The 15,774-nt window shown below is 37.0% G+C and overlaps 1 protein-coding gene across 1 annotated transcript in view; it reads left to right on the top strand.

Annotated features, from left to right (window-relative positions):
* map1lc3b (microtubule-associated protein 1 light chain 3 beta) overlaps nt 1–15,774 on the top strand; it is a 19,018-nt gene continuing 3,244 nt past the window's right edge. Inside the window, exons 1-3 of the mRNA XM_055009287.1 lie at nt 1–267; nt 6,799–6,854; nt 11,121–11,227. Coding sequence (XP_054865262.1) covers nt 228–267; nt 6,799–6,854; nt 11,121–11,227 — 203 coding nt within the window. The 5' untranslated portion in view covers nt 1–227. The remainder of the gene's footprint in view (nt 268–6,798; nt 6,855–11,120; nt 11,228–15,774) is intronic.

Below are 15,774 nucleotides of genomic sequence, written 5' to 3' on the forward strand. Positions count from 1 at the left end.
TGCTGCTCGAGCTCGTCCCGATAAAAACACCGCGGAGGAAGAAGAAGCGACGACATTTAAAAAAAACAAACCGCTGCTGCTTCTCGTCCTCCGCTCCGGTTTCCAACAAACAGCCACGGACACTTTTGTAACCCGTTTTTAGCTTTTATATCTCCTCTTTCGAACGTTTTTTTGTGTTACTACCTCCTGGTTTTCCTCCACTGCCAGCCGGCTGACTTTGACGCAGTATGCCTTCAGAAAAAACCTTCAAACAAAGAAGGACGTTCGGTACGTTTAACCTTTTAACAGCCCCTTGCTTTTATTAACATTTCACTTTGTGTGCTTGTCTTTGAGGCTTTTAGCTGTTGTCTGAATTTCTCCGTGAACTGAGCCGAAGTCACAAACGGCTTTAACGCGAGCAGGTCAGGTAGCAGTTAGTAATTATCCCAGTGGGGAGCATTAGCCTTCATTTTGTCAACAGACTTCTGCTCACAGATTTGTTTCAGGACTTAACCTACAGCCCCGAGGCCTTGTGCCCGATTAAACTGATTCTAAACGCTTCTTTAAACTCACACACACGCAGGTTTAGGTGTAGATTGAAGCAGAATGGTGTGATTTCTGCTCGCAGGCCTGTTTTTTTTCCTGTGTTTACTTGTGTGAGAGCAGTGGGAGAAAAACAAAGTGGTGTCGAAATGCAGGGCAGAGAGAAGCTGCAGGATTGGGGGATGGGACAAGAGAGGAGTTCAAAACGGGGAAACAAAACAAGAAAAGCCTCCTAAAAACGTGGACTTTACCTCCCTTTCTTTGTGTTCGCTGTGTGGGCAGCAGACTGATGCAGATTCTAGTTTCAGTCTTCTCTGCCCACTTAAAGATGAAGACAAAGGCCTGAAAGCACGTTGTTTTTTGGTGTTTTTCCTCAAGATAAGGTTAATTAAAATGCTACGAAACTCTACTACAGTTCATTTGGTTGACAAGTTTAGATGTTTTTAATATTTATAAACAAAAGTAGTCATGGTAAGTTTGATTATGATACAATAACCCACTTAAATTCAGCACATTTAGGTCTGTTATATTGTTAAAACGGTTAAAAATCTTGCATAAAGTCATGTGTACAAATGTCTTAATTACTGGTAATACAGACTAGTAGAGGTATAATAGGATTAAATCCAAATATATGGTGCATTTAGGGTCTAAAGTTTACTATTTAAGTTTTAAAACCCAGAGTATTCATGTTAAATTTGATTGATACAAAAACCCACTTAAATTCAGCACATTTAAGTCCACTAAATGGCAACTGCAGTTGAAAATCTTGCAGAAAATCATGTTTGCAGATGTCCTAGTGACTAGTCAAACAAACTAAAAGAGATATAATTTGATTATATCCAAAGATAAAGCACATTATGGATCTAAAGTTTACTATTACCGTTGTAAAACCCAAGATATTCTCACTAAGTTTGATACAATAACTCACCTAAATTCAGCACATTTAATTCCACAAAAATGTTTAAAATGGTTGAAAATCTTGCAGAAAATTATGCTTACATATGCCTTAATAACTGATTTTTGATAGTAATACAGACTCACAGATGGATAATTTCATTAAATCCAAAGATATGGCACATTTAGGGTCTAAAAGTTATCATAACAGTATTCATGGTAAGTTTGGTTATAATACAACGCACTTACCGGTAAATTTAAGACATTTTAAGTCCATAAAATGGTTAAAACTGTTGAAAATGAAGTCCTGCCAGCACATTGCTTTTCTCAAAATAGTATAAACCTTATTCTGTTCAGTGCTTCCTGTTCATTTAGTGTAGTTTAGTTGTTTGTAACACTTAAAATAAAATGTGATTATATTTGCATCACTCATTTAAATTCAGCACATTTAAGTGCATAATATGGTTAAAATGTCTGAAAACTTGCAGAAAGTTATGTGTGCAGATGTCCTAGTAACTGGTAATACAGACTAGCAGAGGTATAATGTGATTAAATCCAATGATATGGCACTTTTATGTCCATAATATGGTTAACACGGTTGCAGAAAGTCATATATATGGATGTCTTAATGACTGCTTTTGACAGTAATGCAAACTAGCAGAGGTATAATGTGATTAAATCTGAAGATATAGATCCATAATGTGCTGTATCTCTGGATTTTTATCATATTAGAGCTCTGCTAGTCTGTATTGCCGTCAAAGAGCAGTCATTTAGACATCTGTAGGCACAACTTTCTGCAAGATTATCAACCGCTTCAACCGCATTATGGACTTATAACATGCAGAATGTAAGTGGGTGGTATAAATATAATCAATGATGTCACAAGTAATTTTGTCTTCTGTGATAAAAACAACTAAACTTATCAACCAAATGAACTGGAACTGAACTGATATAGGTGTAAAACTTTCTTTTTAATGAAATGCAAAGCAGAGAAACGAGTGAATGCGTGATGTATTTAAGTAAAAATGAGTGCAGGTATTACCGTCACGCACACCAGCGTGTTTGTTATGCATATTTTTGAGGATTATGTTCTCGTTTGATCGAGTTAAAATGCAGAAAACTGTGTAGTGCGACAGAAAAAGAGCCGAGTTTAGACAGAACAAGGAGACCGTGACTCTTCCCAGTGTGTCTAAAAGTTACTGACTTCTGGTCCGACGTCATGTTATTCCAAATTTACACAACCAGAACACGTGAGGCGGCTGCCAGGAGAAACATCCTGTCACATGTGTTCAGCTGTGTTTCTGGAAAGTGGAGTTTCCTCTGAGGCAAGATTGATGTTGTTGGAGGACGTCTAACTCCTGGTTAGGACTCTGGTGTGAACATTCAGTTTGTCTTGCTGTTGTTTTTATTTTATCTGGGTGTTGGAGTTGATGCGCTACATCAGGGGTGTCAAAACATGACGACTTTGTAAAGAGTCAAAATTACAGAGAAGACATTAACTGCAGATAGTAAATTAGTAAAACTATAAATTTAAAATAATTTCTAGACCTCAACAAGTTGTTTTGATCATAAAGTAAAATACTAGATTGCTCATTGTTCTTTTGGCGTTTTGTGTCTCATTTTTGTAGTATTTTGTCTTGTTTTTGACTTGTCGATTGTCTCATATTTTTGTCGTTTTGTGTCTCGTTTTTGTCATTTTGTTTCCCTATTATCTCACTTGTGTTTTTTATCTTTTTTGTCATAGTGTTTTGCTTTATTTGTTGTTTTGTGTATCGTTTGTTTTGTGTTTTTTTGTCTTGCTTTTTTGTTTGTCTATTTTTTTGTTGTTTTTGTTTCTCGCTTTTGTCATTTTTTTCTCTTGTTTTTGTCATTTGTCCATTTTTTGTTGCTTTATATCTTTTTTATCTTTTTATTTTGTTTCATGTTTGTCTCATTTTTTGTCGCTGTGTCTCATTTTTGTAATATTTTGTCTTGTTTTTGTCTTTCTTGTCAGACTTTTATCGATTGTCTCATGTTTTTGTCATTTTGTTTCTCGTTTTTGTCGTTTTGTGTTTCCTTTTTGTCTCACATGTGTTTTTAGTCTCGTTTTTGGCATAGTGTTTTGCTTTATTTGTTGTTTTGTGTATCGTTTGTGTCGTTTTGTGTTTTTCTTGTCTCACTTGTGTTGTCTACTTTTTTGTCATTTTGTTTCTCGCTTTTGTCATTTTATGTCTCATTTTTGTCATCTGTCCATTTTTTTGTCGCTTTGTATCTTTTTTGTCTCTTTTTTTATTTTGTTTAGTGACGTTTGTCTCATTCTTTGTCGTTTTGTGTCTCATTTTTGTAATATTTTGTCTTGTTTTTGGTCTTTTTTGTCTCACTTTTGTTGATTGTCTCATGTTTTGCCATTTGGTTTCTCATTTTTGTCATTTTGTGTTTCCCTTTTGTCTGGCTTGTGTTGTGTATTTTTTTGTCATTTGGTCTCTCGCTTTTGTCATTTTGTGTCCCGTTATTGTCATTTGTGTAATTTTTTTGTCTCGATTTTGTTGTTTGTCCATTTTTTTGTCGCTTTGTATCTTTTTTTGTCTCTTTTTTAAAAAAATTGTTTTGTGTTGTCTCATTTTTTGTTGCTTTGTGTCTCATTTTTGTAGTATTTAGTCTGTTTTTTTGTCTTTTTTTGTCAGACTTTTGTTGTTTTGATCATAAAGTAAAATACTATATCATTCCATTCTAGATGCCTGTGGCTAAATGCTTTGTCCCTTTGTAGATAAACTGTGATCTGTAAGTTTTAATGTGTCAATGATAAACTGAGGCATAATATTGTGGAAATTGAACTTAATTTTCTTCAGAAATTTCAGGTTGTTCACAGTGTTTTGTAAAAAATAATAATAATAAATATGAACATTTTCAGAATGTAATTTTTTGTACGAAAACAAAAGAAAAATGTGTGTTATGGTTATTTATAGGTGATTATGTTGTGATTTTACTGGTCACTGGAGATCAGACTGGGCTGAATGTGGAACCTGAACTGAAATGAGTTTGACACTCAGGGTTAGGAACAAAACTGTTGTCATGAAGTGACTCAGAAAACCACAAGGAATCTTCCAGGCGTTGCTCGGCGGCTCTGACTAATTCCTGTTTCATGACAGAACAGAAACGTCGTCTTCTTTTCTTTGTTTGATTGAAAACCGATGACTCATGCGCTGTTTGCTTCTTGTTCTGGTCATGAGAGATGGACGCATCCAGAGTTCCTCATAATCAGAAGCAGGAATTAACTTGTAGTTGACCAAAAAGTTACATGTTTCCTCCGGTTTTAGCATGAAAACAGCGCTCCCTGGAGAGTAAACATTTAGCTAACGATGTGTAATCACTTTATTTGATTAGATTTGACTACAGAGAGAACAGTTTGTCTCCTGAGTAACCATTTTTATGGCAGGTCATGAGACTGAATCTGAGCTGTTCAAGTTTGTTGACTGAATTTTGACCGTCAGACCGTGTTGTTGTTGTTGATGATGTTGTCGGTGCAAAGTGCAGCAGGCCTCAGGTGTTGTTGTGTGTTTTGGCTCTCTTTAACCTGAGTTATGGAAAAGAGAGTGATCCATCCAATCAGGAAACACGATCCTTTGAGTTATTGGTGTAGAGAAAAGAGTAGACAGCAAAGATGGAGGAAAACGTGCAGACACACCTCAGTAAACCATAAACATTGTGTCAGAAGTTCTAGGAACCATCACAATATCTACTTTTATTGACTTTTTCTTTTCAGTTAATCAGTCGGTTGTGAGGATTGTCAATTCATGAATCTAAGATGACCTCAAATATCACACAACTCTAAAGATATTCAAATTACTGTCATAGAGGAGGAAAGAAACCAGAAAATATTCAAATTTATGAAGCTGGAAGCTGAAAATGTTGAATTTATTCCTTAAACATCACCTAAAGGATTAATAAATTGTCAAAATATTAGCAGATTAATCCATTAGTTGACAACTAATCGATTAATCATTGCAGCACTGAAGAAAACCAGATTATACTCAAATTTATTTTAATGATGAAAAATTACTCAAACTGACAAATCAAGTCTAATCAAGTCAAGAATCTTTATTGTCATTATTTATTGTCAGTTAGTTTTCACCCGTCACATAATGAAATTTTGTTGGTAGTACCGACTTAAAAGTCAGATTAAAAGATGTGGACAGTAAAACATACAGTGCATTAAATAGTAAATATACTTTAAAAGTAAGAAAATATACATGCAATTAATGATTAATTTGTTAGCTGAAAACTTAGCGATTAATCATCACAGCTCTGAAAAGAAAAAGGAAATATTGCAATTTAAAAAGCTGAAAATTTCTTAAAAGCTGATTAATCATTTGTCACAATAGTTGCTGATTAATTTATCAGTTGACAACTAATAAATTAATCATTCTGGCTCTAAAAGAAACTAGAAAATCTTCTGATTCAGGAAGCTGGAAACTGACTTTTTTTCTTTAAAAAAATTATCAACTAATCAATTGTAAAAATGGTTGATTAATGTATTAGATGATTAGTTAACTAGTTAATCATCGTAGCTCTAAAAAATATTCAAATTTAAGAAGCTGTGAAGTAACAATTCTGCCTTTTTCCCACCTTTTTCTTAAAAAAATATGCAAAATGACTCATCGATTTGCGATTTTAAAAAAAATAGCATTAGTATTACAGCTCTAAAATAAACTAGAAAATATTCAATTGTTTTAAAGAAAAAAATCACCTAAACCAGGTAATCGTTTGTCAGAATAGTTTGCAAATTATTTATTCGTTGACAAACTGTAAATATTCCAATTTAGAAGGCTGAATTCAGAAAATGTGGCCTTTTTTCTATTATCTGCTCAAATCGATCGATTATCAAACTAATAAATGAATCTTTGCAGCTCTGTCTTTGTTTTAATTAAAACTAAGTTGTATGTGTTTAACGTGTATTTGGAGGTAAATCAAACACACTTCTGAGTGCAAAATGAGCGGATCATGATTTTAATGTAATCTGCTAACGACTGGAACAATGTTGTTAGAACACGAGTGGATTTCAGGAAAGCTCATTACGTTTCCTCTGGAGAGCTTTAACTCCTCTAAGCAGTTTGTTCCCAGATGTGCTCGATATTAAGCTCCAACACTAACCACATTGTGTTATTAATTAATACTGTTCACAATAGATGAGATTAAATCCTGTTACAGCTGTTGCATTCTGTGGTTCAGACTCAGAAAACCTCCCAAACCTGTTGAGCCACACATTGTAGTAACAAACATGAGATAACAGAACACATTAACATACAGAGGAGGGGTTTGAACGACTGTATGCAAACTACTGCCGTCTGTCACCTCATTTTTGAGATTTATCAGCTGATTCTGGTCTGTTTTTCTGCCCCACAGAGCAGCGAGTAGAAGATGTGCGACTGATCCGAGAGCAGCACCCCAACAAGATTCCGGTGAGTAGGAATTTAACCCTTGCGTCGTCCTGCAGGTCAAATGGACCCGTTTTAAAGTTTGAAAATGTGGAGAAAAAAATGTATTTTCACAGTGAAACTTCTGAAGTCCACATTTTCAACATTTTTGGGAATTGTTTAAACTTTTTTTGGTGGGAAAAAAAGAAATGCTAAAAAAAAAATGTTTCTTTAAGAACATTCACCAAAAAAAATCAACAAAAATCCAGTGAAATTCGCTGGACTTTGGTTGATTTTTTTTTTGTGAATGTTCTTAAAGAAAATATTAGAAGTTTTACTGATATATATGAATCGCTTTAAATATTTTTAGGATTTTTTTTGGAAGGTTTTTACTCATTTTTTGAAAATATTTACAAGAATTTTCTTGCCAAATTTGGGTTTTTTTTTATATAAAACTTTTTAAGGGAAACTTTTAAGGAATTATTGGAATTTTCTTCCTGAAGGTTTTGCAAATTTTCAGAAATTTGGGGGATTTTTTTGCAGAATTTTTGGCTTTTTTTCAGACAAGGAAACAGTATTTTTTGGTTCCCGTAAATGAAGACAACAGGAGGGTTAAAGAGCAGAAGAGTAGCAGCGTGATGTGCAGAACAGCACGCAGGAACTCCTGCAACGCAAACCGACACCGCATACTTCCTGGTTGCGCTCTGAGCTGGTATTTTTGAATGTCATCTGCACGTTTCTGCTCATAGATGGAGGTTTCATTTGGCTGGTTTCCGTCACCAGCAGCTGAGAAAAGGCTGCGCTGGTTAATGAGTTAGCGTCGCCATAGCAACCGCTGCCAAACAAACGCCCGCCTTATGGTTATCGTTCTGAGATAGAGTATCGCTGCAGCCCTCCATCTGCTGCAGCCCAGCGTTTGTTTCCTGTGTTCTCTCTGGGGGCTGTGAAGTGCCGAGTCATGGTTCAGCGTTGAGACCAGAGGCAGATGCGCTGTGTCACTGTAATGTAACTCCATCCAGACATCCACAGCGGAGCCTGGAGGGGGTTGGAGCACCAAAAGACTCCGTGACGGCTTGATTGTAGCTCCCAGAGTGAACACTGGGCCTCAGTGGGGTTTAGAAATACAAATATCACAGTTTCACATCGTTCAAAATGGTAAAGATTAAAAGATACGGCCTAATTATGATGATTTCTAAGAATAAATGTTTACATGCTGATATATTACAGATAAGTATTAACTTACAATAGAGGATGGGAACAAATCAATATAATATCATTTTCTGCATAATTTAGTATTTAAATCAGTCAGGTGAAGTTTTATAAGAAGTAATATTATACTTATGACTTAATATTCAAAAGTTCTCAAGTGAATTTATATAATCCAAAATACTGTAGGGACTTAAACATAATATTAAAAATAGTCAGGTAAAATAATATAATGTAATACAGTGAAGTCTTAAATTTAATGTTTAAATTAGTGTTGAAAATTTGCATAATAAATAATATTGTAGGGTTCTAACCTTAGTGTTTAAATAAGTAAATAGCTCTGTATAATTACTAATATAATAGAGTTTATAGATTCATATTCAAATATAATAAAAAAATATTGTGAACTTATTTAAATTAGTCAAATAAAATGGTATAGTATATAATATTGTAGGGTCTTAAACCTAGTATTTAAATTAGTTTGAAAACAACGTTTTATATTTAATATTGTAGGGTCACTACCTTTAATATTTAAGTTACTGAAGTTATTATATTGTAGTTTAATTAGTAAATGTTCTGAAATATGATCTTTATATCATCCAATTTTGCAGATTTAGATTCAATGACATGAGAAATTTGTGTCTTTTATCTTTAAAAGCTTCTGAGATATTGTGGTTCAAACGCAGAATTAAATTTTAATGTGAAAAAATTTATGACAGGCAATTAAAAAAAATCTTGAAAAGTATTTGATTTCCCAAATGTCTTTATAAATATCCATATTTTATGCTATAAAAAACTGATGATTTAAGTTGTTTTGATCAAAAGGCAAATTTTGGTTTGGTCTATATATCATCAGAAAATGAAAGTAATCCTTTTAGCCAAACGTGGCTTTTACAACAGAGCTGGTTTCAGTTTAAGATGAACAAAATCCACCAGTCGTCACAAATGAGAAGCTGAAAGCATCTTTTGTTGTCGGCAGAAACGCTCAACGTCATCAGTAGCTCAGCAGTAAAGACTGAGGATGCAGTGGTAGTGGATTAGTGCTGCAGACAGGAGACCCCATTAGGACACAGTTAAGGTCTGCTCAAAGTGGTTTGTCTTTGTGGAAAGCCAGTCAGCCTGAAGGGACAGGATTAGAGGTCGATGAATGGAGATTTCAGGGCAAATAGAGCTGATATCTGGAGAAAAAAGCAATACAATAATATGTGATGTAGGCTTATTAAAAGAAGTATTCAACATTTATCCTTCAATGTTGACATTACTGTTAACATGTAAATGAGGCATCTATGTATAGATGAAATGATAAGTCTATCATTTTATCAAGAATTGGTTAAAAAAACAATCAGAAAAATCCTTAATCCCACTCCAGAGGTCATGTTGTTTGGACAAAACAGGAACAATGGTGCATATGTTCAGAAAATCTTCCTCACATATTGTAAAAATGAAAAGTACCACAGATAGTTGAGTAATAAATGCAAACAGAGTTTATCATGAGTAAAGAGCCTCTGTTCTCTCACCTTTGTACAGCAGATCAGTTATGATGTAAATTCAGTGCAACTGTCAGTGTCAGGAAGTTACGGTGACGCCCAAAATCAACATTACTATCAACTTTTACTACATGATGCATTTTAAGATTTAGCTGAAAACAATTTGGACCTTGAGCAATCAGAACGTTTTTTTTTTGTAGCGAAATCTGATTTGTAGTCATCTACTGTCTTAAATGTATCAGACTGTGACTCCAAAACTTCTTTATACTGTATTTCCTATTTAGCATTTGCTTTATTAAAAAAATAAAACTACAATATAATTTTTCTTACAGTTATCTAAGCAAACTAGAACTTATAGTGCATAAATTGTACAATTCTGAACAAAAATGCCCAGAAAATTAGCCTTAACTTATCGAATAATGTAAAAGAAAGTGTAAGAGACTGCTGTGTCTGAAGAGATTTCCCAGATGTGGATTTAGAAACTGATTTGTCATGCTTCCTTTTCAAGCAGCAGCCTTGTTTTGTCGTGTTTACTCCAGTCAGAGTTTGTCCACGGGGTTTCTTTTCTCCACCTCGTCTGCACTTGTGACTGTTTCTCCTACATTGACCTGATTTTCAGTGTCCTCATTATGTTATGTTTCCTTGAGTTAAAGCATCTAGAGAAAGTATGTGGACATAAATTTAATATTGAACATGATTGGTTGGTTGGTTGTGAGGGACATTTTTATTTGTTGTTGATTTTAGAGGCAGGTTTAAAGCATAAAAATGAAATAAACCCATTATTGAACATATAAATGAGTAAAATCTGGTTGTTTAGAGAGTTTGTTGATTGATTTTATTCAGCAAACTTCCAAATCTTGTAACATTTGGTAGAAACAGACACTCCGATGCTATCTGACCGTCTGAAAAGCAGCCCAGACGGCTGGTACAGTAAATCCTGCTGATGAGTCTCTGCAGCGCTGTTTTAAAGGCGTGTTTGGGGGGAAAACATCTTCACTTAATTAAATGTGTTAGTAAATAAAAGATAAGTGTTCATTGCTCATGCGAGTCACTCTGGATCTGCACTTTCAGGACCAGTGTTTAGGATTTGGAAGCATCTTGGAGTGACTTTGCAGATTGAAAACAACCCAATACTCAATTTTTCCAAGTGGGAGGAAGAAACTACGGTTGTCACTTCAATGCTAGAAGGCAAAAAACCCTCTTTTCACACTTGTGGGCTATTTTAGAAAGATGGTAGTGCTGATTAGAACTCATAATAAGCTACAGAAAATAGAATAATTAGCAGTTAAAGGTTATTATACACGACTGACGGCATAATTATGAATAACATGTTCAATTCCTGCCAATTAATCCTCCTAAATTCCCCACTCTGGTCCTTTGAGGTTCACAAGGACACGTCTGAGAGGCAGAAGGCTGCGTTCTTTTTTTAACCACACCATCTGATATGATATTACATCTCACTATTGATCAGCCACGCTGTTCTCGGAGCAGTTTCAGCTGTCAGGGGGAACATCAGGTCCACAGGAGCTGCAGCATTCATGGAACTCGAGCTGCTGGAATTTAAAAAAAGAAGGAAGAGGGAATTGATTATTGATGATGTGTTTCTCTGCTCCTGCAGGTGATCATCGAGAGATATAAAGGAGAAAAGCAGCTGCCCATCCTGGACAAGACCAAGTTCCTGGTGCCTGATCATGTTAACATGAGTGAACTGATCAAGATTATCAGGTAAATCTCAGCTTTTATCTCTTTCTATCCCCTTTTTCTTCAGCAGGACTCTAGACTATTTACATTGGTTGCACTAGTGCGTTTTTTTACATCTTCTTTCCAAACTGCAAACTTTTTACTTAAGTACGTACTGTTTCATGCAGGTAGCACACATGGAAGAATCAGTACTGATTTACACTACCGTTCAAAAGTTTGGGGTCACCCAGACAATTTCACATTTTCCATGAAAACTCACACTTTTATCCATGTGCTAACATAACTGCACAAGGGTTTTCTAATCACCAATGAGCCTTTCAACACCATTAGCTAACACAATGTAGCATTAGAACACAGGAGTGATGGTTGCTGGAAATGTTCCTCTGTACCACTATGGAGATATTCCATTAAAAATCAGCTGTTTCCAGCTAGAATAGTCATTTACCACATTAACAATGTCTACACTGGATTTATCATTCATTTATTTTTATTTTTCTACTGATATTACCTAAATGGTTGCAGTATTTAGCTGCTGCAAAACTGCAAATTCCCCATATCAACAAAATACTGCACCTTAAACCTTTGCAGTCTGCTTGCATGCTAAATCTTGTTTATACTTGAGATGTGACGTGACTGCAGTGAGGATTGTGGCTCATAATGGTTTAAAAAGCATGCTAACTGCATACTACAGAAGGTATTTTTGGTATACTCTTGTGACAAACTGAATCTTTAGTGTTCTATACAGCATGAAAGTATGGATATTGGAACACAACCGTAATCATGCAAACAAAATTCTCCACCACAAGTAAGACATTTTCTGAATTTGGATCACAATTCTCCCTGCAGATTTAGTTGATCTCATGGTATATAATTGTGCATAAAGTTAATAGAAATCCTGTCAATTTAAGTCATGCTAAAGGTCCAATTGTAAAATCTATGCCACCTGTTTTCACTTTAGTTTTATTCTGAACATTCTGATGGTATGTGTCCTACAGGGTCTCACTTGCAAACTTTCTCTTTATTATGAAAATAGTTCAGCAAAACATCTTTCTGAAAACATTTGAGGGAAGAAATAAGTTTCTGAATCTGTCATCATTGTGGTTTAACAACAGCTAGTTTAGAGGTTCTCTGAATGTTTCGCAAGGCGTTGGACCTCCACGCGATGCTCTTGATTTGCATGAACTTTATGCAAATGAGGTGTGGGTAACGTGACGCCCCTTTGCTTGAAATGCGACGCAGCACTACCAGAATGCAGTGCGGGGCGTTTCACATAGATAATGAATAGAAAGTGTTAAAGTGATGCTCCTGTGGACACATACGGGACTCTGCTTCCTTACAAGGTTCAGTTGTTGCTTCCTACCTTGTGTTTCCCCACCTCCATGCTGGACGGCTCACTGTAGTGGTTGTCCTCCATGTTATCCCTCATTCAGCTGCTTCTCCAGAGAGTCTCATCCAGCAGATGGACTCCACCAACTTGGACTGCAGCTGGTGACGGTAGCGAGCGATCACAGCGTCCTTGTTCTGCTCTGGACCAGACCTCCAGCTGCTGCAGGTTCTGCTTAAAATATACCTCCAGCTTGCAGAGCAAATGAAAGATTGCCGTCTCCACCTGCAGTCCCAGATGATGAATCTGGACTCCATCTGCAGGATGAGAGACTCTGGAGGCAGCTGAGTGAGTTTCAAGATAAAATGCTCACCTGCAGCACCTTGAATCACACCTGTTTGATTCCTCCCAGAAGCAGATCACCCACCTCTAGATGGCAGACGCTACTAGGCAGAGATCACACAGAGAAGCCTCTAGTTCACACTCGGTTACTGTAATGAAGGTTACAGAGTAAAATAAGGCGTTCTAATGTCAGATTTACTTGAGTTAAAGTGAATTAATTTAATCTACTAGGATGGACAGAGAGCCAGACCTGCTAGATATAAAACAAAGGGGTCTGACATCATCCACCTCCATTCTTTTCTCTGCTTTCATCTCCTTTCTCTTCTTTTTCCTCCCCTTCTCCTCTTCATTTACTGTACAGACTCCTTTATCTACTTGTCCTCTCCTCTATCCTTCTTCTGCATTTTCCTTTCAGTGCTTCTTTTCCTATCCTCTTTATTCATTCTTTTTAATTTTGTTCCTTTCTCCCTCCTTTGCTGTACTTTTTCCTTCTCCTCCTTTCATTTCCTCTTCTTTTCCTTTCACCTCATTACCTCACCTCTCCTGTTATTTCCATTTTTTCTCTCTGTTTTTCCTTTTAAGTGTTGGGCTCTCATTTTCATCATCTTTTTCCCCTCTTGTCTGCTATTTTCTTGTCTTTCCCTCTTGCTTTCTTTTAAATTCATGTCCTCCCTCTGTTTTTCTTTCCCATCATTTATGTCCTTTCTCATTCTCTGTCCTCCTATTTTTCCTTTCATCTTTACTGTCCTCTTGTTTGTACTTTCTCCAGCCTTCCTGTCCTTTTCTAAAGTGTGTCAGTAAAAAGCAAATTAAGTCGTTTTTGGTTTTGGAAGACATTTCACCATCATTTAAGGAGCTTCCTCAATTGTGACAGTTGGGAAGTTCCAAGTATTTATTTTAACCTCCAACTCACATGACTGGAGACTCATCAACGCCTAGAAACTAACATGAATTAAGGTGTGAATGGTGGAAAAACTACTGGGAGGGGAGTCAGGACGGCATTGTAAAGACCCGATAAGTTTATCTCTTTAGAGTCCAGTTTAACAGATATCTTCCTTCAGTCCTCCTTCAGGAGTGTCTCTATTGATTTAGATGCAGATGAGTCTTGATCTGAGGTGGATCTGTCATAAATATATCTAGATCTGTGAACTCCTCATTGCATTGGACGACATACACAAGGTCCTCTATGAACTTTGTCTCTGATACACTTCAAACCCAGCAACATTTGAGACAGAAACTGGTGATTAAACCGTGATTATAAAACACCCAAACATGAGCTGAGCTGTGTTTTTATATGCAGCCAGGAGTGCAAAGACCTGTATGCAATGGAGACTAAACAACCGATTCACAACACTGGAAGACTCAGCAGTCCACCTGCACCTAAAGGATAGAGAGTCTCCTTTGAGGGCAGCAATATTCACATTCTGGACAGAAAAGTGGATGAATCCATATATAGTAGGGTTGTCAAGGTTAACCGGTTTTACAATAACCACGATTATAAATAGATATTCGTCACATTTTTCACAACCACGATTATCCGTAGAAAAGCCTCGCGAGAGGTGCAATGCAAGAAGCGTGAGCTGCGCTGAGTGGAGAGAGAGTGGCTCCTTGGCCTGTGCGCGCGCTCCTGTCTAATCGGCATCACTGCGCGCACACACACACACACACACACACACACGCACACACACACACACACACAGAGAGAGAGAGAGAGAGAATTATATGATCAGTTATGACAGATTCTTTACTCGTAGTGTCCCTAATATTGTGGCCGCTGTGCGCAATGAGGTTGCCAAGATGGGACTGTACGCCGCACGCGCGGTAACTGTCGGTTCCGAAGTCAGCGGTCCGGCGGCCGGGCCGCCCCGAGGACCCCCCGTGCCCCGAGTTTCCTCCCGGAGCCAAAACAACCGGCGGGTCGGGAGCTCCGGTTACCTCCTGCGCTCCCGTTCCCCGCCCGTCGCAGCCGGGCTGCTTTCCTGCGTCCGCAGGCGAGGGGAAGGCGGCGGGCCGCGGCGGGTGGGGAATGGGAGCGCAGGAGGGAACCGGAGCTCCCGATCCGCCGGTTGTTTTGGCTCCGGAAGCCCGTGCCCTCCTCCGAAGATGCTGTCGGCCCGGTCCCCTCAGCAGGGAGTGTGGTCCGGGAAGCCCCGCTGCCCGCTGACAGTGGTAGTGGAGGAGACAGTAACCTCCAGGACAGGGAGGCTGTCTGTCTGCCTGGACCTCCTGTCAGACTCTAGAGTTTTCCCTGGGAAATGATCCGGGTGTTTTGATTAATTGTTGTAAAATTAGTGGTGAATTGTTTATATAAACGTTTTAGTAAAAATAAATAAGACTCCCATTTATCCTTTTTTCTGTAGTTATATTGTCTAAAATTGTGGAGGATATTTAAAGCTTAAAATGAAGTGTTTTTAGAATCTTTAAATGTATTCTTTTTATGTCTTTTTGTTTTGTTTGATTTACAAAGTAAACACTACGTTATCAACCATACATTAAATTGCAACATTCCATAATACATAAAAGTCTCAAAGAGGCACTTCACTAGAACCAATAAATACATATTGAACATAAATAAGTAGTAATTATACATCATTTACAAGATTCCCAGACTGAATAGTTGCTGTAATGTGCCTGCCAGTTTTTGTAAGCATATTTTTGTCTAAATTAAGGCAGTATTTGCTTATTTTTTTCCTACATCATATAAGCAGCAGCACTCATATATAAATAGAGCGTTTAAATCCAATCCATGTGATCAGTATCGGTAATCGGCATTCAAGGATGAACGGTATCGGTGATCAGCAGCAAAAAACCTGAGCACATCCCTAATTATTATTAATATTATAGAGAAAACAGCACAGTTTTTAATGCTAATCTTATAATTTTATTTTGTTTTAATGATGGCAGC

Source organism: Amphiprion ocellaris, chromosome 3 (assembly GCF_022539595.1).
Source record: "Amphiprion ocellaris isolate individual 3 ecotype Okinawa chromosome 3, ASM2253959v1, whole genome shotgun sequence".
NCBI lineage: Eukaryota > Metazoa > Chordata > Actinopteri > Pomacentridae > Amphiprion > Amphiprion ocellaris.